The sequence below is a fragment of the Protopterus annectens genome, chromosome 11.part0, assembly GCF_019279795.1.
Source record: "Protopterus annectens isolate FY-2018-M chromosome 11.part0, PAN1.0, whole genome shotgun sequence".
Taxonomy (NCBI): Eukaryota; Metazoa; Chordata; order Ceratodontiformes; family Protopteridae; genus Protopterus; species Protopterus annectens.
Window position 1 is genome coordinate 231522889 of NC_056745.1, and position 22974 is coordinate 231545862.

The window sequence follows — 22974 nt, forward strand, 5'->3', positions numbered from 1 at the left end:
AAACACTGTTAAGAACATTTTGATTTCTACAGTCCCTGATATGGTCCTGAATTCTCAGTTTAATAGCCCTGATGGTTTTGCGTATATAAAATGTGTTACATCCACGAGTAATTACATAAATAACAAAGGTTGAGAAACCGTCAGATTGTTTCCAAACCCAAAACAATTGAGCATTAATTTCCTGGTGGGTACTAGAAACTACTTAGATTATTGTGATTTTTTTTTACATATTTGATTCTTGCTTTTAGCTCTTTGTTGTTGAATGAACTGTGAATTTGGTCTCCACTTGTTATTTTTGGGGAATCATGTTGCTCGATTAGCAACTCTGAGCTGATTTGAAAAAAAAATGGTTAAAATAACTTTTAGCAAACTTCGGAGGGAAGTCATTTTTGCAGGGTGGGGGGGCAAGCCTTCCTGCATCCCTTATATGGAGGGACACCCCTCACATACACCCCATACATGTATATACCTACCCTGAGGTCGCAGCCATAGAGAAAAAAGAAAACTCCACTGTTAGTGGTGGTAGTTTTACTCAAGTTGCCAATTAATCAGCAGTTGATCAAATGGCAGTCTGTCTGCTGACACTCTACCTTTTGAGGACCCCTGCTTCCGTTCAGATCACTGGAGGGAGTGCCTGAAGGCTATTGAGAAAGTTTTTGTTTAGGTTTCAAGTGGTTGTGTTTCTCCATTGGGTATTATATGTGTCATTATTATGTTATTAGTGTCATTCCTGTAGCTTACTGTCTATCTTGTTTCTGTGTAGTCTTCTGCCTTTGCTTTTAAATGAACATCAGAATTGAGGTCTTGCTGTGTTTGGTCATGCTGTTGCCTTGGGAGTGTTGCATCTATCTTCCTTTGAAAGTCCTTCCCTTTTGGTGTACTTGGACTTTATCCTCAGTAAGACTACCTGCCTGCTGTTGGCCTTTATAGTGTTATATTTATTTTCATTTTGATAACTGATTGGGTAAGCTGGCCAGCTGACCCTGATCAGTCACGATGCAGGCTCTTTTTAGTGTAACAAAGCATGTGACCAATTCAGCAAAGAGTACAAAAGCATCATTACAGAGGTCTTTTATAGAACCTAATGACAGTTACACAAAATATATACAGATGTTGCTATAGGTTTTTGCAGCAGTATTGTAAACCCATTCATCAAGACTTGTACTTGTCTGCTACACTGGTTTCTGTTGGAAGTAAATGTACAACAAATTGTACAGGCATTTTAAAATGTACAGTAACGCGAACACTTGCGCTACTTCTAAACTGGTTGCTATTCATTGTGAAACATCGCAAGAAGAAGAGTCTGGCATTATTCAGATCTGGAGTGGATATTCTAGCAGCATCAGGATATTATAATGTGCACTAAAATATGCGCAATAACCGTTCATATTATAATACTATCCCAGATGCTGGTAATAAGTAGTAGCATAGTCGTGAGATCTTTCATCCACTGATAATTTTCCATCCATTTCCTTGAAACAATTACATGCATTAGCCTTTAGCATGTATTGTATTAATTTTTTTGCAAGCATTTTATTCTGCTTTGTTTTCTGATGTCAAATGGCAGGTGGTTTCATGTTTTTGTGAATGCCTCTTCTTCGGCTGGCTTCTAATGTCTGCTGTAAGCAAGGTTATCTCTTCACTTTGTGACTGCGTAAATGTGTATGACAGTTCTCTAACAACTGAACAGTACTGAAGTCTGATGATTCTGAAAAGCAGTGAGCTGAAGAGCATGATTGCTGTGGTGTTAAAACATTCATCAATTACGGTTACAGAAAAGAAGTAAATCATTTTAGCTCATTTATTAACTTTAACCACAGCACTATAAAAATGTATTTGTTTTGGTCAATTTTCATCATTTCAGGTTGTGAATTATATAGATATATATGTATGGTATTACCACAATGTCTACAGCAAGAAAGTCGAAAGGTTGACAGTTGTGCCAAGATCGACCGTCCCCAAGTGAAGGATTATTCCTTTTTCCAAAGACTGTGTGATCTTGGAGTTAGTATTTATAATGTGGGGGGGGGGGCAGCACAGGATGGCTTGCCCACTGTAAAAAAAAAAAAAAAAAAGTTCCATATATAGGCAAATAGCAAAACATATAAATACATATAAAAATACACTATAATACATATAAAAATACACTAATAATGACTATTTATCTTATAAACAAATGAACCCTGCAATATAAAATAAACGAACATAAAAAACATTAGAATTTTTAGAATCACATGACAGTCTAATTAATTAATTATGACGAGAATTGTTATAAAACCACCTTTTAATTCACATTTCGTTTATCTGAAGAAGGAGAAGCATTGTTTTTTCCGAAAGCGCTCATATTAAATTGTTTGTCAGTTTCCTGCTCCAGCTTGTTTTCGTTATTTTTGTTTTTGAAGTTTATCACAGTTTTTTGTTTTTGTTGGTCTGTTTTCATGGCAAACCAAGTAAGAGCAGGATCGCAAGGCTCTCTTTTTTCACAAGATGAGCCTGCTACTAATAATGATTCCACTTGTTTAAATCCTACTACCGGAGAGGCGAACGCCGTCGGGGATCTCACGGCCTTTATTTGTGTGCTTATGGGCAGAGTAGATGGTCTATCACAGAGGATGGACGGTCTTTTTGCTATTTCCAACACAGGCGGTGTTGGTAAAGACATTGCATGCAGCTTACGCAATGGGACTTCTCAACAACAAACATTGCATAATAATTTAAATTTGGCTCTTCAAGGAGAGAACCAACCTAACCTGATTAGCCAATTGAGACAACCTATAGTAACTGAGTCAAGTTCGGTTGAGCGCGGAGTCAGTGTTCAGCAGAACGATAATCAACAGGTTATCGGAACTTCTCAGGAAACGCCTAATGTGACTGTGCCTTCTATTGGGAACTTTTTAAGTAAAGACGATTTTTTCAACAATAATTCCAGTGTACAAAATTCGGCTTCTTCAGCGACAGGGGTGGTGAGTAACCTTGTGAATAATATCAATGTGTTTGATCAAAAGTTATTTCGCTGCAGGAAGTTACAGCTGGAGATCTCTTATTTTGACGAATGTTTGGCAAAAAGCATTGTTCCGAAAGGACTTAGACAATGGAGGTACCCTATAGGAGTGGTGGAAGGGTCTGATTTCCATATAGAACTTTTGGACTTGTTTAACAGACAAGGGTTTGACTTTATTAAGGCACTCATCAATTTTTATAAATCTGAAGTGTCATCGCTTAAAAGTGAGCTTGAAATTTTAGAACATTCAATAAAATCCAATGCAGATTTTCCTCTTTACAAGTATGAATATACGAGGATTTTCACGAGCATTGAAGCTACTATTTCAAAAATGATTAATATCAAGAGAAAGAAAATTGAAAGAGATGTACAGCAGTATGCCACCAATAAAGCTTATCCCCCCACCACCTGTCTTTAAAACTATGTCATTAATAATATAAATGAACTTGGCTCTAATAACAATGGGGTTAAGGTCATTACAGCTAATGCGGAGACTAGTAATCCTGTTGGGCAACCTTCTCCCCTCCGCAGGAGTGAGCGGATAAAAAATAGTTCTAATAATAATAATGGAACTAATCAAGCTCATTTCCAACATAGAGACACTGGGAATATTAATCAGGCTAGTAATAGCCACCAACAGGTTTTTCCCACAAACCAATCCAATTCTACGAGGAAGCAGAGGACATTCAACAATCAAGGCAGAACACAGAACAAGAGGAACCAGTGCAGGAGATAACAAGACCTAATGTCCTTAATCCAAATTTTTTTCAAATGTTCGAGGGGATTTTCATATTTATAACTATGCTATCTTTCCTGTAACAATGTTGTACACAGAGGGAACGCAGTGCAGTCTCCGAAATAAACTTTTAATGTATATTAAATACAGACAGATAAAACATTACCTTGCCTAAGCAAGCATACAGAGTTGAGCGCTTTCACCTACTGAATGTAGGCTTCCTCAGAACTGTGCTATATGACAAGTTGGAATACGTTAAAAAAACTATTTTGTCTATTGACCCAATCAGGGAATTATGAAACAGTATCACTCAATGAAATTAACATAGCATATCATAGAATAGATTCTTACATAGAAGAATTTTGGATAGACAATAGAATCAATACTGATGTGTACAATTTCATCAAGGTTAAGCATCCAGTACTAGCTACATTAGTTGGTATACCAAAGGTGCACAAAAGTGTAAGAGACCCCCCCTTTTAGACCTATAGTGTCAGGTAGTTTAGCCAAAACATTCCCTTTAGGAGTAGCTGTGGATACATGGCTAAAAAATACGTATAGTCATATCCCACACTTAATAAAGGATTCCTGGGATTTTTTGATTAATTTCCCTATACATATAGATTGTAGTGACCTTATTTATGTAACTATAGATGTCATCGACTTATATTCATGTATTCCCAAACAATTGGGACTGGAGATGTTTTGTGAAAGCATAAGGAAACATGCAAACATAGAGTGGGATCATGTTTGTTTAATTATGGACTGTATGTCTCTTGTATTGGAACATAACTATATTTATTTTGAAGGTGAATACTATCAGCAAAATAATGGTGTTACAGTGGGATCAGCCAGTGCACCTATATACGCCAATCTAGTTATGTTAAACTGGGAGGAGAAGGTCTTATTTCCAAACATTCTCTTCAAACAAGTAATACATTATACTAAATTTCTAGATGACATCTATATATTATGGAAGGGTAAAAAAAGATGAGTTAAATAAATTCATTACTTTTATTAACACTAGTAGTGAATTTTTAAGGTTCACTCATTCTATGAGTTATAATGGCATTGCATATTTGGACACATATCACATGATATTAAGGGTTTTAAATCAGCTATATGTCGTAAGAATACATTTTCTAACGATTACTTACAATATACTAGTAACCACCCTAAAAAATTATTATACAATATATACAAGGGGCAGTGCATAAGGGTAGCCCGGATGACTTCAAGATTGAATGAAATGAAAAGGGAAATGGATTATGTTACAAAATTATTTGAAGAAAGGAATTGCGATGCAATGATGATGAGGGATGTAAAGCAATATGTTATTGAACAATGGGGAAGAAATACACCCCGCTGTTAGGAAGCAAAGAGCAAACTATTGGATCTCATACTGTTGTAGATACAGATAATAGCACAGTTAGATACCAACGTGCTTGTATCTTGGAATACATACTTTTTGTACACCAGATTAAGAACATTATGGTATCATTTTGGAAAATATTTATAGTGGACAACAGTCTAGTCAAATGTGTAGGAGAGAAACCGTTATTTGTATACAAAATGGGATACAATTTAAAGAAGCTATTGGAGAAAGGAACCACAGGAGTTTCAGAACTACATTAGAGATAATGGGTTAAATGCGACTAAGAAATGTGTTCATTGCAATCAGTGTGGTGATATTATGGAGTCACGGGAACTAGTATTGGAAAACATCAATAAAAGCAAAATAAAGTTTAGGAAGGGGAATTGTAGTACTAGTTTTGTCATATATATGGCTAAGTGCTCAGTATGCAGTGGATACTATATAGGAAAAACAGAGAGAGCTTTAAAAAGGAGAATTTACGATCATATGTACAGTGTAAGAAGAAAGGACAAAAATAATGCCTTATACAGACATATAGAAAAATACGGTGAAGAACATAAGTTTAAATTTGCAATATTGGAGCAGATTAAACACAACCCTAGAGGAGGCTGCATGAAGGAAATGTTAAGTTATAAGGAGGTGTGGTGGCAACTGTATACGGATGCATCAACCACACCAGGGTTAAACGACAATATATCTTTAAAACCCATATTAATTCATGGAGCTTCTAGAAGATGAAATTTACTTAAATCCACTTATGATATTAGTTACTAGTTAGGAAAATGTTTAACTGCACAATATGCATTAATATCAATTTACTAGAATATACAGAAATATACAAACAATACATTTAAGATTTTTGAAATGTGATTAGTGAACATTAGATGCTATAATTATATTAAGGGTTTTGATGGTTGTCATGAGATATGAAGAAAAAACATACATATAAATAATATAGTTTTTTTACTTATTTATTAATGTAGTAAAATGAATTTTGAGAATTGTCTTTTTATGCAGAATTTTAATTATTTTTTTAAATAGAACTTTAAATAGATTAAGCAGGGCATTTATTTTAATCAAGTTGGTGCATTTTTTCTGTTTTGTTACGTTATAAGTGAGTAACACATTTTTAAATGAGTAATATAACTTTAAGGGCTGCTTGTAAAAATTGGCGCCAAAAAAGTTATTTATACACTTTGTAAATGTTAAAGCACAGTTCTGAGGAAGCCTACATTCAGTAGATGAAAGCGCTTAACTCTGTATGCTTGCTTAGGCAAGGTAATGTTTTATCTGTCTGTATTTAATATACATTAAAAGTTTATTTCGGAGACTGCACTTCGTTCCCTCTGTGTACAACGTTGTGACAGGGAAGATAGCACAGTTGTGGAATTCAACGTTTTTTCTGATATTTATAACAATACTGACATTAATATTCCCCAGGACATTATTGAGTTTTTGGCAAAAGGTCTAACCTTTGTTCCGGACACTAATATGAATTTGGTCAATACTATTATTGATCTTAAATTGTTTACTCATAAACTGAATCTTAATATGTTAATGGGAGCAAATTCCAGTGTCAATAATTAATTTAGAGTGTCGAGTTTGTTTAATCCACCTTTACATACTAACATTTTTTCTTTTGAAAAAATGTGTGAAATTGATTTTAGAGCCTTATGTACAAAGCATAGAAAATATAATTTGAATATTAATGACAACGAACGTGATTTTATTAGGCTTCTAAAGGATTGCAATATTAGGGTTATGAAGTCCGATAAGAGGGGCGGACTTGTTTTCATGGATCATGACATATATATCACGTCCATGAGAAAGCATTTAAATACCTCATCTTATGAGTTAGTTGGTTTAAATGAATATAATACTGCCCTTAAAAGAATTAATACTATTTTAGATGAACTTTTCTTAGGTAGGGCTATTGACATCGATCTTTTTTAATTTTTTAACTATGCCCGCCCCAAGAATTGCTTCTCTTTTTGGCACACCCAAAATTCATAAATCGATGGTTGATCCACCATTTAGACCTATTGTTGACGGACGTCGGTCTGTCACTTATGGGTGTGCCAAATATGTAGATAGTGTTTTAAAACCTTTAGTAGATCACGAGGTTCAAATATGTAAGGATTCTTGGAGTTTTTTTAACACAACTTAGTACCATTCCATTCCATCACAACTATAAGTTCTTGTCAATAGATGTCAAGGACTTGTATACAGTCATTCCTCAAGATTTAGGTTTGGAATGGATTCGTGAATTTGTCACAAAGACACATTAGTGATAATACCATTTATGTGGTTGAAACTTTGTTAGAAATTGTTCTTACAAATAATTTCATTTGGTTTGAAGGCCAGACTTGCCTCCAAAAAAGCGGAGTAGCCATGGGTTCTCCGTGTGGAGGAAGTTTCGCCAATTGTATCATGGCACACTGGGGAAAAAACAATACTGTTTACTAATGTATTGTTTAAAGAACATGTCGCCTGGCATACTCATTAAAAGGATGACATGTTTCTATTATGGAATGGCCCCAGTGAACTCGTCTCTGAATTTATTGATAATATCACATCTTTAACAAACTTCCTAGAATTCACATTTAACTTAGAGTGATACTATTAATTTTCTTGATATTCATTTACACAAAGATTGTTTTAAAAGTAGGTTTAAAAGCACCATTTATAGAAAGCCTACATATTCTAATTCTTTCCTTCATTTTTCTAGCTGCCACCCTTACCACCAAAAGAGAGCGGTGGTAAAGGGACAAATGGTCAGGGCAGCTAGAATGATTTCTGATGAATTAGACTGTATGGAGGAAAATGAACTTTTAGTCAAAATGTTTTCCAATAGAGGATATCCCATGTCTTTGCTCTTAAATATTTCTGCAGAAGTCACTACTAAAAGACAAATAGGACATTTTAAGCCTTTTTTAGATGGTGATAATTTAGTTCACCATTCTTCTTTTAGAAATGAAAATAAAAATTCTTCCGATATTGGTCTTATAAGTTACAGTTAGTTTCTTGTGTACATAAGGTTTAGACCATAGAGAGATACTTGATAAAAATTGGGCTTTACTTAAGGAAGATAGTATTTTAAATAAACTGCTAGGTAACCAACCAAAAATCACTTATAGATGTGGTTTAAATTTAAAAGAATTGTTGTATTCATCAACTAAATCCACAGTTAATAAGAAAATGGGTATGTTCAGATGTGGTGCTTGCCATCAATGTAGATATTTAAATACATCTCATCAACTTAAAATTAGGGACAAAATCTATAAAGTTCAAAACAGATATACTTGCAACACTAAAGGAGTAGTTTACTCCGCTTGTTGCCAGTTTTGTTCCGTGTTCTACATTGGCAAGACAGAAAGAAAAATAAAACAACGCATTTATGAACGTCAGTATGCGATTGGTAAAAAAGATTTGACTAATGCATTAGCTAGGCATATACATGATTTTCCTGAACATTATTTTAAATTTACTATACTTCAGCAAGTTTTACAGGACGAATTAGGTGGCCCATGGCAGATTAATTTAGAAATAGATGAATTACGCTGGCAAATCAGAACTGCAGCATATATCTTCCCAGGTCTTAACGAAAATATTTCTGTTAAGTGTGTCCTTAAACTTTTAGCCTTGAAGAGATAGTTTGTTGTAAATTAATTTTAATATTTTCCAATATTTATATTCTTTTGAGTTTCAATAATTTTAAGATATATATTATGGTTTTCATGACTTCTAGTAAGTCCCTATAATAGCTGCATTCAATGTTTTAGTAATATTAATAATTTTAATGTTTTTCATGTTCGATTATTTTATATTGCAGGGTTCATTTGTTTATAAGATAAATAGTCATTATTAGTGTATTTTTATATGTATTTATATGTTTTGCTATTTGCCTATATATGGAACTTGTAGAATCACATGACAGTCTAATTAATTATGACGAGAATTGTTATAAAACCACCTTTTAGTTCACATTTCGTTTTATCTGAAGAAGAAGCATTGTTTTTTCCGAAAGCGCTCATATTAAATTGTCAGTTTCCTGTTCCAGCTTGTTTTCGTTATTTTTGTTTTTGATATATATATGTATATATAAATTATAGACAGGTAGATATAGATGTTCAAAATACTGAAAACTCAAAATATTGAAAACACACAGAATACCAACACTTATATATTCCAGTACAAGTACATACAGAAACAAATAAAACACAAACCATATTACTCTTCTCCAAGTATAAACAGTGGCACAAGCCCCTCTGCACCCCCCATGTGGGGGGTTGTGCCCCCCACACCCCATGCTACTTAAATATATCAACTTTGAGATTGCACTTAGTGTAGTGACGTGCAATCTCGGAGTTGATATATTTAAGTAGTAGGGGGTGTGGGGGGCTTGCCCCCCCTGCGTATAGTTGAAGGGGTAATATGTTTCTGTATGTATTTGTGATGGAATATAGTAAGTGTTGGTATCCTGTGTGTTTTCAGTATTTTGAACTTTTGAGATTTTGGTCTTCAGGATTTTGGGCTTTCAGGGTTCTGTAGCGCTCCTATATACACATATATAGATATATGTAGATAGATATAGATATAGGTATATGTAAATAGATATAGATATAGGTAGATAGATATAGATATAAATATATTTTTCGCCAAGACTACAGACCGGTGAGAATTTCAAGTTTTTGAAACTTTAAAAGGCAGATAAAGACTCCTTTGCTTCATAGAGTACACCATATTCACTGACGGTTACGCAAACTTTTTTCATGCTACAGTGTAAACATAATCATACTTTTCCTAGTTCCTTATGTTAGTGTCAGAGACAGGAACTGACAAAAGTTAATAGGAAATCTTAGAAATGTTCTATTGTAATGTAGTTTGAGTGCCTCATTAGGAATTATTACAAAACTATAAATGGTGAATTTCATATTGTGTTACAGTTGCAGCGACCAGGAGTAGAAGATGTTACTGTCCTGAAAAGGGAACTGATCCAGGTGCAGACTTTAATGGACAATATGACTCTTGAGCGTGAAAGAGAATCTGAAAAGTTGAAGAGTGAGTTCAAACAGTTACATGCAGACCACCAAACAGCACAGGTAAATTTATTTTTCCTTTATAAAGTTACTGATTTTGTGTTGGATTTGGGTATTAAAGGTTTTGGGGAAATGTATCAAGCTCTGTCTTTACTGTAGAAATTATCGCTAACAGTTTTACAAAACTGGAGATTTGCCTTGCTTTTATTCTCAGTTTTGTTGAAACAGCTTTGTGTTATGGGTTTTTGTTTAAGTATTAGCCCTTCTAACTCTTGAGAACTAGCAGTTGTCAGGTCCCATTATATCCTTTAGTCCATAAGTAGATTGCGTGTTACCCTTCATTGTAATATAATGTAATACATCCAGTGTATTCCATCAGTAAGTGGTGTTGCCTACGTGCTACAGGTGTTTTCTAGCAAGTTTGTACTGCCCAGAATGTACTTGATTGACATTTTTGCTGCTGTCACTGGTATAGTTAAATGAATGTTAACCTTCTCAATCCAGGTCAGTAAAGCCAGTTAAAGTAATGTTTTTTTAAACCCATTTAGCTCCTTTACCACATATTCACTGCGGTGGTAGTGCTGTGGTAGCATTGTCGCCTCACAGTAAGACCTTGTCCTATTCGATTCTCAGCTAAAAGCGTCTTCTGTGTGGAGACATGCGTGAATGGGCGTACCTTCGTTGAAGGTTATGCATCAGGGCTGGCAATTCGGCACGTAAAAATCCACTGCCAATCATTAGCGGACCGGAGTTCCGCTGTGGCGACCCCTAACCGGGAAAAGCTGAAAGACACAACAACCAACATTTCTGATATATTTATGGTAACTCTTGGTTACCTGCAAAAAAAAAATAGTAATACAGCCTTGTTTATCATATACTGGCATTTATTACTGCGTAACAAACTTTCATGTGGCTGCTGGTGATTTTCTTGTTGGTTTATCTTATCCATCCATCCTCAACTCCTTTTTTTTCCCAATTTGCACATGGGGTCAGGGTGTCACTTCAACAGTGACAACCATTTCGAGCCAAGGTTTACACTGCTGGGTGGTTAGCCCTGCCGTGGTCTTGGTTTATCTTCTGTTCTGTTCTAATTATTGTTCAATTTATAATGTGATCCTTGGACTGGTGACTGCTGACCTGAATTAAGAATGCTAGCCTATTACCATAAAATTAACAGTAGAAATATTACCCACTTCCAGTTATTTTAGAAGGAATGTAGTTTTGTTGCCTGAACCTTGCTTTCCATACACCGTGACACTATGATTAATCTTCTTTGTTCTTCATGCATTTCCAATCACAAAAGTTGTGAAGCATTGCCACTGTATGTCATTGTAGCACTGGGCAATGCCTCATCCCTTCTAGGACCTTATGTTACAGCACAGTCTTTATGCTATTCATCCTAAGCCATCATACTTAGCTGTGAGCTGTGCGTGTGTGATCTTCCAATGTTTCTATTGTTGTATCGTACAACTGTGATATGTGTTAGGGTATTCCTGGTAATTATTATTATTTCATGATTGTTTAGGAAGACACCTGTAGCAAGTTTAGGAGACATTATCTTTGTGAGCCATTGTTATTGTTAATGCATTGTAGTGCAAAACAGTTGAAAATGTGTCTGTTTTTGTTGATGGTAATTTATGTTTTGTTTCCATCATCTCTGTCATTTTTCTCCATTTGCTTTCTATTGGAGGTTCTTAAACTGGAGGTAAATCTGCTTATTTTTTTTTAATTATGCAGTTATAATTTGATGGTTTGTAGATCTGCTTAAAGGTGATTTTCTGCAATACTTTTGAACTGTATCTAGAGTATTGTTAAAAATCCTTTAGTGACTTAAATATGATCATATAATCACAACAGAAACATGAACTGTAGTGTCTTTCATTAGGAAGTCGTAAAGTGCAAGAACAATATGACCTTTGACTGTTCATACCACTTCGGTAACTGGTGGTGTGTGAGGGTATGCTGAATGAAAATTATTTTGGAATTATGTCAGTGGATGAAATTTCACATGAAATCCTGCTTGGATTTGTTTGCATGTGTTTTGGATGGTTGGGAAATAATATTGATGTTGTAAGGAGCCATCAAAGGCACATTCTGGGTGGACTGACAAAAGAGCTGGAATACTTTTTTGCAGTTGTTTTATTTAAGACCTGACCCTTTGTTACGCTGTCACTAGTAAAGAATTTTGTAACGGACTGCATGGTAACTGTGAAACAAGAAATGTCTAGCTAGTTATTTGCAAAATTTTATACAGCTCTTGATGAAGAGCTGCAGATGCCTGAAAGATTTGATTTCTGAACATTGCTCAGATATCAGAAGGAATATGGATACTAATGCTCTTGATAAACATATGGCTGAATGTGGTAACAACTGTAAGTTTCTGTTTATGGTTATTGAGATGCTTGCTGATAATATTTGGATAGTAGTGATGTAGTACTGCAGAGGAAGGTGCATGTGTATCACTTGATTACCATGCTTAAAACAACCAAAACAAGTGGCCTGAAAACAGCTGCCACTGTAAAGTCAGTTCTAAACACTAAACGTACTGTTAAGTACTAACACTGTCCCTTTTTGTATGGCTTACAGGAAGCATAATATGTCCTGTATGCTTTTATGCTTTTTTGTTTTATTTGTTAACCAGAAAAGCCCATTGGATCAAATGTTCCTTTTTAAGGGTGTCTTGGGAATTCTGTCTGGTTGACTGACTTGTCCAGAATTGCAGGCTAGACAAATGGAGGCTGAAAGAACTAAACCCTGGACTGCAGGAATCTGCTTGATAACAGCTGATAGTCTTAATCATCTATGCTGCTTATTGAATGTGTGTAAATACATGTGTATGTATACACACACATCTATATATATATATATATATATATATATATATATATATATATATATATATATATATGTGTGTGTGTGTGTATATATATATATATATACACATGTTTGTGTGTCTATATCTACTGTTTTTATATATGTATATTTCACTCTATGTACGTTGTGTTATTTAAATTTATTGTGTGATTTTTCACTGTCATGCGACATATGAACGCTTCAATGATTGGTTTCACCTGCTGTTATTTACTAGAAAAAAAAAGCAGCTTGCTTGCTTCATTGTTTTATATAGGAAGTTGTAAATAGAGGGTTATATTGAAAGAGTGTTAAACATTCACTCTACATATTTTTTTTGTTTATCATATTTACTACTTCACTTTGTCTGAGATATGATATCCCTATAGTTACTGTTATGATATTATGAGCATAGTGTGTGCCATCTTAACTCCTAACATTTGTGTTTTTTTTTATTTTAATTTGTATGACCATATCACTATTTAGTTAGGTTAATTGTGTATATTTTCTTTTTTAATGTCTTGGGTAGTAGTGTTTCTGGGAAAGTGATTTTTGGGCAGCTGTAAATTTGTTTGCCTAGAGAAATGGATAAATGCAGCCATAGCCTGGAACAACAAAAATGCAGTATCTTTGTGATAATGCTACCTGGAAATTTCATTATTTGACAAAACCACTGCTTCTTTTTCCAGAGAAAAAGGCTGATAGTGTTGCAAGTAGCTTTGCAAGTTGCATAGACATTTTAACTGTTCTTTTGCAGTTAATTCTGGTTGGAATATGTTGCTAATTTATGGTATATGTGTTCTTTTAAGTTAGTTTAAATTGTTTAAAAGTAAATTAATCAGCCTTGCAAGCTAACATTAAGGACTTGACGGGTCAGCGATTTAGGTTCATCTTGTCTACTAGTTAGAATTCTGCACATTTTCTTTGAAGTGTTTTTTTTTTTTGGGAATGCACACGTTCATGCCTATGCAAACCATAAATATGACATTTAGGATCATAGGAGGTTACTGGGCTATTGACCTGGAGGTCATTTTAAGCCTAGCCATATCAACCCGATGTAATATCGTAGGGTACTAGTCAATACCCACGCTTGCACTTAGTGAAGACTGCCTATGTCCAGGGGTTTGAGGGCACTATTCCTGGAAGAATTTACGGTGTACCATCCACTCATCCTGGTTCCTCTTGAACAGTGTCATAGAGGTGCTCTGTTTCACATGAATTGGTAGCCTGCTCCAGAGACATGGCAGTTGCTGCGAGATCTGTCCCTCCAACATTTCCTGTTTAAGTTGCAGACCATATTTAAGTCCCTGGAATGGGTAGCCCTAGCTCCAGTTGATTTACCGATATGCCGTAAGTTCATTAGATTTCTGTCTTGGGTTGCTCTGTAGGCCAGGCATAAGTCTTTCCTAAGAAGTCTGTACGATATGGAATATAGTGACAGGATTTTGAGTTGGTCCATGTAATGTATATACTGGATGCCCTTGATCTTTATTAGAAACCACTGAGGTCTCTCTAATTGTTGTAGATGCTTAGTATGGTACATACTGAATTGGACATTATACTCAATTATGGGCCGGGTAAGTGCCTGGTAAGGGGGGGGTTATAACTTCTTTTGCTCCTGAGGCGATTCCTTTTCTAATCAAGTGAGCTACGTGGAAAGCTTTCCTTACAATGGTAGGTATGTATTAGCGAAGTTAAGGTTGCAGTCAACCTGTGATCCAATGTCCCTTACCACTTCATGGGTACTTAGAGTATTGTTATTGATTGATAGTGTGAAGGGATATTGTTTGTGCTGAAGGGAATGATGATGCATTTCTTTGCATTCAGTTTGAGATCATGACTAATACAACAGTTGTTTGTGTGTGTGAGACCATCCTGGAGTATACTGACATCATTTGGGGATTCAGTGATTTCACCTAGTTTACAGTCATCTGCAAACTTGGTCAGCCACAACCCTTTAGTTTTGACAAGAACTTCTGAGAAGTATACGCCAAACAGTTGGGGGCCCAGCACTCACCCCTGTTACCCCGCTGGTAACAAGTCTGCTGGTTGATGTGGAGTCGCCCACTTGGATAGTGTTTGTCAAGTTTGTGAGCCAGTTGGCAACCCATCTTACAATGAAGGGGTTTATATTCATTTTGCTAAGATTATCGGTAATGCTCGAATGTGGGAGTGTGATGAAACCCTTTGCCAAGCCGAGGTATGCTGGTTGCTCAGATTTGCCCTCATCAATGGCCTTGGCCACACTTTCAAAGAAATCCACCAGATTTAACAGGCAGATCTGCCCTTCACGAAGTCAAATTGGGTAGGATCCAGGGTTTAGAGGTCACCCCTGTCTTTATTGATGAGGCCCACAATGATATGCTCCATGACCATACAGATGAGGCTGGTCAGCCTTATGGGTCTGTAATTCTCTGGGTCTATTGCTAGGCCACCTTTGTGGTGGAGAATAACTGTAACTGTCCTCCATTCCACAGGAACAAACCCTGTGGTTAGGTTACGACTGAAAAGGGTACTCATCTTTTAGCCTGTTTAGAAGATAGGCTGGGATGTAATCTGGTCACTTAGAGACCGTGTTCTTTGACTTGGACAGGGCTTTGAGGACCCACTCTTCAGATATGTAAGGTGGGGCGGAATTTAGAGGAGGGCTTGTAATTTAGGAGGGGATAAGGGAGTGAAATTTTTGTCAAACCTATCTGCTAGCAGGTTCGCTATCTCAGTGGGGTCAGTGGGTGTGATACCGTTGGCCACAAGTTCTGCACATGCTTGGGTCCTACCCTTTAGGTTATGTACATAGCTGCAAAAGGCTTTATTGTTATCCTTGGCAGTGCTTGCTAGGTGTCTCTTAAAGGAGCTCTAGGACAATTTGACAAGTTGTCTTATTTGTCTGTTAAGGCTGAGGAGGGAGCTTTTCCATTGTTTGGTCATTGTCTTTGTTTTCTTGGACAGCAGCTTTTTTCGTTTATTGTAGACTGTTGATGCTGGAAGTCGACATGGCCGCTTGAGTTTACTTGAGGCTCTGGCTTTGATTCTATCTGATACGGCCAAGTTTATACAGTTGTGCAAGTCATTGTACAGGGCTTTAGTGTAAGCTCTGGGATAATTGCCACTTTCAGCTTGGGTTGGGGCTTGGAATGCATTTATACCTTTACCTAGGAGGGTGTAGTTTGCCTTGGTGAAGTTTTTTTGTCTGATTTCACCCTTTGTGAGTTCAGGTGTTGGTGTCAGGTGTTGGTGTCAGTGCGAAGGTGACTGATTTGTGGTCAGTTTTAACTAATGAGGGTCCAACAGTTGCAGCAGTGCACCTGTTTGACATGTTGGTGAAGACCAGATCTGGAATGTTTGTTCCTCTTGTCTGGGTATGGACACTTTTCTCCAGGGCATTTGAATTCACAAAGTCAAGGATCTTTTGTGCTAGAGGAGATTTCCCAGTTGATGGTGGGTTAATTGAGTTCCCCTATAACCAATGTGTTCGATAAAATTTGGATCGTCTTCAGTTTGGTTAAGTAGGCTTCATGGGTGTTGTGACCCATGGAGGGGGATCTGTAACTGGCTAGGACTTGAATGGTGGTCTTACACACCATAACCTGGACCTGGAGTAACTCCATGGAGTTGTCCATTCTAACTAGACATCAGATGAATTTATCTCTAATATAGATTGAAACATCACCTCCTTTGGTGTTCACATGCTCCTTTTGCGGTCTAAAGGTGTTGAAGGCATTGTAGCCTTGCAGGGCCAGGGTACTGTCTGAGGCCTTAAACCAGGTTTCTTTGACTGCACAGACATCTACATCTTCTAGTGACAGATGTGCTTCCAGGGAGTGCAGTTTTTGGCTTAAGCTCCTAGCATTTAGCAGCATGGCCCTTATTTTGTTTTGATTGGTTAGTTTCACATCGGTAATGTTGTTTTCGAGACCTTGCATAAAAAAGGCAATATGGGGGAGGCAAGAGCCTTTGCCAACAGCCGAAAGCCTGTCACTGGTAAAATAGCGAGGTTTGTTGCCCATGGCTTCTCAGGCAGACAGGAACCAACTGGATCCCCTTGGAATGACACCATAAATTAAGCCAATTATTGAAATCAATCATTTTTTTGTTTATACTGTGGCAACATTCTAGGTGAGGGTAGTATGCTTTTCAAGGCTAGGGCCATACCTGTGTGGGACACATACTCCGGAGCTCGACCATGTCTCTCTTCATATAGCCCATCAAGGTATGTCTCTGGTTATTCACACCAACATGAACTATGATAGAGTTATAACAGTACTTGTTGCTGAGAGACCTGAATGCATGCGTGATTTGGTGAATCCTGACACTGGACATGCAGCTAACAGTGACTTTCTCCTTGTCTAGCCTGGTGAGTGGGACATCCGTGTGTCTCACTATTGAGTCTCCAATGACAAGAAAACTTGTTTTTTGAGTGTTGCACCTTATGGGCTTGGTGGGTGAAACACTGGTGTTGCTGTGTGTCACGGGTGCTATGTAGACTGTGTTAGCTGTAGCAGACTTGTGTTTTGGAGGTCTCTGGTGTTTTGGTAAGTTTTTTTGAGAGAACCTCTGTGTATGTGGAGTTGCATGTTTGCATACTGTGTGTGTGAGTAGCGGTACTTTGTGAATATGTAATGGTGGGTGAGTTGACTATCTTCTCCATGTTACTGTTTTGACTGAGAGAGAGCATGGATTCTAGATTCTTCGTGTAAATACATCTCTCGCACTCTGTACTAGACTGTGTTGTTAATACAGGATTGTCTGTATACATGAGGCAATTGCTACACTGCCTCAAGAGACCCGAGTCATCAAGGTTGGCATGAGAAACAAGGGTAGCCCAACTGTCCATAATAGGTTGAAGACTTTTGTCACTAGGGGTGGCTTTTCAGAAAACAATCACGCAGGAGCTCAGTGAGTGGATATTTCTGCATGGGTTTTAAGGGAAAATTTGTTGAATTTAACTGTCTGGTTTTGACACGCAATTGCTCAGCAGTGTGCAGTGCTGTGCAACGCACAAACAAGCAGAAACCTGCTCAGATGCAAGGCCTAAGTAACAGAAGCTAAAACTTGAAAAAAACTCTAACAAAATTCAAAAGGACCATTGAGGATGCTTATTCCAAACCCTAGGCCAGCCTCCCTTTACCAGTCAGGTGCCAATCAAACACAGTTCTCTCATAAAAGTGCAGATGGCCGGGAAAAATGCTCAGAACAAGCAAACCACTACACACTATTTCAGAAGCAGGAGGCCTGGATCTGGACTATGCTAGACCTACTAGCAACCCTAGTTTCAGTGGGAAACTCTAGAGAATATTTAACACAGCAGAAAAATAGCAATGAGACACTGGAAAAACAGCAGAAAATCAGCCAGGACCCTCTAAGAAGGATTTAAACAGGTAACAAATCAGTTAATTAAATACTGCTTGGTGGGAAAACCAGAGCAGGCAGAACAGATAGCTTTAAAACAGTGAAAAAATACCAGTAAATACTCTAACAAACAGTGAAAACAGCAATAAAATTTGGTTTCACAGGCAGTGTAGCAGGCAATTGTAGTATAATAAACAGTGTAGTGTATTGCACAGTAAATGATTACAGTATAAAAGTAACTGGCAGGCAATAAAAAAGTGCAGTAAGTAGTATAAGCAAAAAAAACAAACAAAAAAACAGGCAACTTGTGTTTTTGTGGAAGCTCAGAAGCCTCTGGTTGTCTGGTATCTCATTTCAGAGTTGTTGGTACAAATAAGCAGCTGAAAGCATGTATGTGTTTAGCCCATCCATTCTTTTCTTCCTGTTACTGACTTCATGCTTTGGTTCCGACACCCACCTGTAAAAAAATTCTTAAGTTTGATTACCAGATCCAAGTCACTTGTCTCCTTTGGCTGCCAGATTACTAGTTAAAACTCACACTGTCATTGTCTTTTTACCTCAAAAAGGAACACTGTAAAACATTACCATAAATGCCAGCATTTCAGTGCTGCCATATGTGGAAGGAGAAGAAGGTTAAATGTTTCTTTCATTAGGGTTGATGGAAATGTCCGCCTGTAGCCCCAGCTCTCACCTGGAGCCCAGTCAAAAAGACCAAAGCTCAGGGAGTAGTGTACTGCCTACTTCTTCTTGGGGTCTATATTATATTCTCGAAAGCCAACAATGTCGAATCTGACATTGTCGACATGAGAATATCGAATGCTCAGAATCTTGAGCGTGTAAATGGAAATCTCCATAAGGGGAGATTTCCGTTTACTGCAATGTAGTGCGGTCTCAGAGTTGGTATATATAAGTAGCGGGGGGGGTGCAGGGTGGCTTGCTCCCCTTCTTAAACCAGTTAGGGTACTTTTTTCTTTCTTGTTTTTTTTCTTTTTATAAGGTCGATGTTTGAAGACATCGACCATATGGTGTCGACCATATGTTGTTCGATGTTTTCAAACGTCGATCTTATAATATAGACCCCCTTCTTGGTGGCACTTTTTTGTTGAAACAGCCTTCTGCCCTCCTGCAGGTACCAAACTTGTCTTGGACTGACATCATCTTTAGTATGCACCCACTATCCATTGTAGCAGATAAGTGGCATGAAAGAGGTGCAACCTTGGCTTATTCCATGAGGTTGCATTCCTTGTCGTATTAGCCACAGAACCCCTGGCCATTTGGCAGGAGATATTTTTTCACTAACCTCATCTGCAATTGAAGTCTCCAGAGTCACCTAGTCCATGGTTGGGGGTACTTAGGGCTGAGAACTGTCTTTCTGGATCTCTGTCCCTTCCCAGAAGGCCTTTCTAGCATTGGTTAAGGGAGAATGGTGCTAAGCCATTCTACATCAGTGCTTATTTCTCCAAGCCTGTAAGCAACTTCCCACCAGGTATCAAACATTTACTTTCATAGGGAATATATTCTAATGTCACTATTAGGCCTTCCGCAGTCCTTTCTTGCTAGGGTGACACCCCTGTTAGAAGTGCCCAGATCTCTGTTGCCAGATGTAGTACACATGTTACCTGAGTGCCCCACACAACAATACACAAGTTTGCTCCTAGAGTTAGTCAAGTATAAAGGACTCCCTTCTACTCTGCTTTCACTGAAGAGTATGAGAATTCAGAGGAAATTGTTTTGGAGGCTAACAAGGCCAATTGAACCCTGCCTTAATAATCCATTTTACAGATTGCTTTTAAGACTTATGACTGTCTGTCAGGTCTAGCGTGTGCTCCTCCATCATTTCTTTCCCATCCGTGGAAGGAGTCAGAGAGATTTTAGGTTATCCTCCTAGAGGCAGTCATTAAGGATGTCATAGTTACTGCAGAGACACATATAGACTTTATTGTTGTACTATCCAAGAATGCAAATGCCTTTTATGAACCCACTGTTGAATATGGTATGTTCCTTTCCAGGTATCCTCAAATCAACTCCTGTGTGATCTCATTGATTCTGCCCAAGTCTTAGAAATCACAGTATGTTGTCACCATGTTTCCAGACAGAGTCAATATTTCTGGATAGGTTTTGCGATAGTTAAACTTGTAAACTGCCATATCTGGAATTTCAGCTCTCTACTGCTCATTATACTTGTCCATATTCCTGTCTTCCTTAGTGGATCAAGTCATGACAAAGCTTGCTGATCTGAGTCTTGATTGAAGGTGGAGTTTACCTGTAGCTTCTAGAGTTGGCATGCATGTGGTTTGCCACTATTTTGATTGCCCTAACACTTAATATGGGGCTACATGCTCGGGTATGAACCTATGCTGGGTAGTGTGCAGAGTCTGTCACCCTTTAAGAAGAAAGAGCTCAGAAATAACATTCTGGTTGCAAATTTCCAGGGTTTTTTTTTTGGCAGGTCTGTAACAGCCTTGTGGAGAAATTTTTTAGGTGCAAATTGGCCTTAACCATTTTGGAGAATCCTTATGATCCATTGTAGTCCTCTTCTTCCACTTCTAAACTTTGCCAGCTTCAGAAGCTTCTTCACAGTCTGATGTTTATTTTACTTTGTGGAGCTGTCAAAGTGTTTTAAAGTGCTTTTTTTTAACTGAGTTTGTCTTTGAAAAAGTGACTTTTAAAGAGTTTTGATTGTACTGGTATTTGCTGATTTTTTTTTTACCCTTGGGAAAGAGGCACTATTTTCTGCTTGACCATGGAATAGTTTGTTAGTCCTTCTTCCAGCCACAAAATGAAAGGGGTAAGGTTTCCAAGGTGCGTGTACACTAATCAACAAATGGCTTAATTTTAGCTCTCCCGTTGTGAGAGCCGAAACTGAGAAAAAGGAGTGACATTGAAACTGTTTTGGGGTAAAATTGTTACTGTTCGTAAATACGCTGCCTGGATTCCAGCAAAGAAGACAATTGGAAAACCTGAATGAAAATCGACCAGAAAAGGTGAAGAGAAAAGCCTATCTGGGAAGGATTCTGCAGCTGTTAAACAAAAAAGCAGTTTAAGCTTCAGCTTTGGTTCAGGAGATGGCTTCCGATGTGTACTTAGATGTGATTAAAGTAGTAATGTAAAAACTCAAATGCTAGAAAAAAGTAGAAGCATTAACTAGCTGTTGATGAACTGATAAAACTGCAAAATCAGAGGCTGAAATGAAGAAAAAGCTGGCTGAGTATGTAGCTTCTCAAGAAGACCCGTTTCAAAAAATAGAGTTAGAAAATAGAGCTTGCAGAGAAAACCTGAGAATGTTCATCGTGTTACACTGCTGCAGTCATCACACTTCGGTTATCCTGCCATCAGGCGGTCCCGCAGTCGGCCAGAGTTCCAACGTCTTGGTCCGGCGTTGGTTGCTGTCGCTTCTTCCCTGATGTCAGTGCGCCAGGGGTATATGAGATGCATCCAACGCCATTTTCTTCAGTCTTTCTTGCTGTGCGGTGCCCGAAGCAGAAGCAGTTTGCAAGTGCTGGTCGGCCGACTCCTGAGATTTTCAAATCGAATTTCAGACAGAAGTCTTCATAAAGCTAAGTACCCCGTTGGGGAACTTTTCTTGCCTCAGTCCGATGTCAGAAAAAGTTAACAATTGCATTTCTTGTGTGAAGCAAATATCTCATAAGGCCTTTCATTCTTATTGTATTCCTTGCCTAGGCCCAGACCACGACGTCACAGGTTGTCGGTTTTGTGCTAGGTTTAATAAACGAACTATTAAATGTTGGTTTGATTTCGCCCGACATTATTTTGGTAGGAAATTTAATTATACCATGCCGTCGGAACAGACGACGACCGGAATGTATAAAAAAACGCAAAGATAAGGACAGGCAGCCGAGATCCAAACCGGACTCCGAGGCCTCTGCTAGGCCAGTCGCCGGTTCTCAGTGAGGCGCCTACACAGCCCCTGACGACCGCTGATTTAGAACCCCAGGCGACATCCGATTCACAAGCGGAGATAGGCCTCCACAACCTTTACTCCCTTCCGACTCCATGCCTGAAGGATATCCTGGTGCAGTTGAAACGTCTTCAGTTGCAGAAGGTGTCTTCAGACTGACTACACTCGCTATTAAATCCTATGCAAAACTGAAAACTCCTTTAAAAACAAACAAAACTGTACAGCAGTCCCCAGTACAAGGCCCCATGCCTAAGAAACAGTTGCTTAAGATGGCTGAAGACTTAATTACCCTAATCAGGGGTTCCCATCCCCCTCCTGATAAAAGGCCAAGGCAGGAGGAGGACTACGCTTCCTCTGACCAGGTTTCGATTTCCTCAGACTCTTCTGAGGAACAGGAATATTCCTTTCCCCTTATGAAGATTCTGATGCTGAAGAGTCTATCCCTTCTGCATCTCCCCCAGAAGACTACTCTTTTGGGGAAACCTTACATACTATGAGGGAACATTTCCACTGGGAAGACCAGGATTACTCTGATTCTAAGAAAAGGCTCCGAGAGTTCCTTTTACTACCCCAGCACAGACCACTTGCTATTCCACCTGTGTTGGACATTGTGGATGATGTTTATTCAGAATCTAGCCTTATCCCAGATTCACTACCTCCTGCACCAGCCAAACCAGACAGATACTACAGAGTCCCTGACTCTCA

The 22974-nt window shown here is 37.9% G+C and overlaps 1 protein-coding gene across 1 annotated transcript in view; it reads left to right on the forward strand.

Moving 5' to 3' along the window:
• EEA1 (early endosome antigen 1) overlaps positions 1-22974 on the forward strand; it is a 1728461-nt gene that overhangs the window by 468507 nt on the left and 1236980 nt on the right. The window contains exons 9-10 of the mRNA XM_044087190.1: positions 10059-10214; positions 11842-11856. Of these exons, the coding sequence (XP_043943125.1) occupies positions 10059-10214; positions 11842-11856 (171 nt within the window). The remainder of the gene's footprint in view (positions 1-10058; positions 10215-11841; positions 11857-22974) is intronic.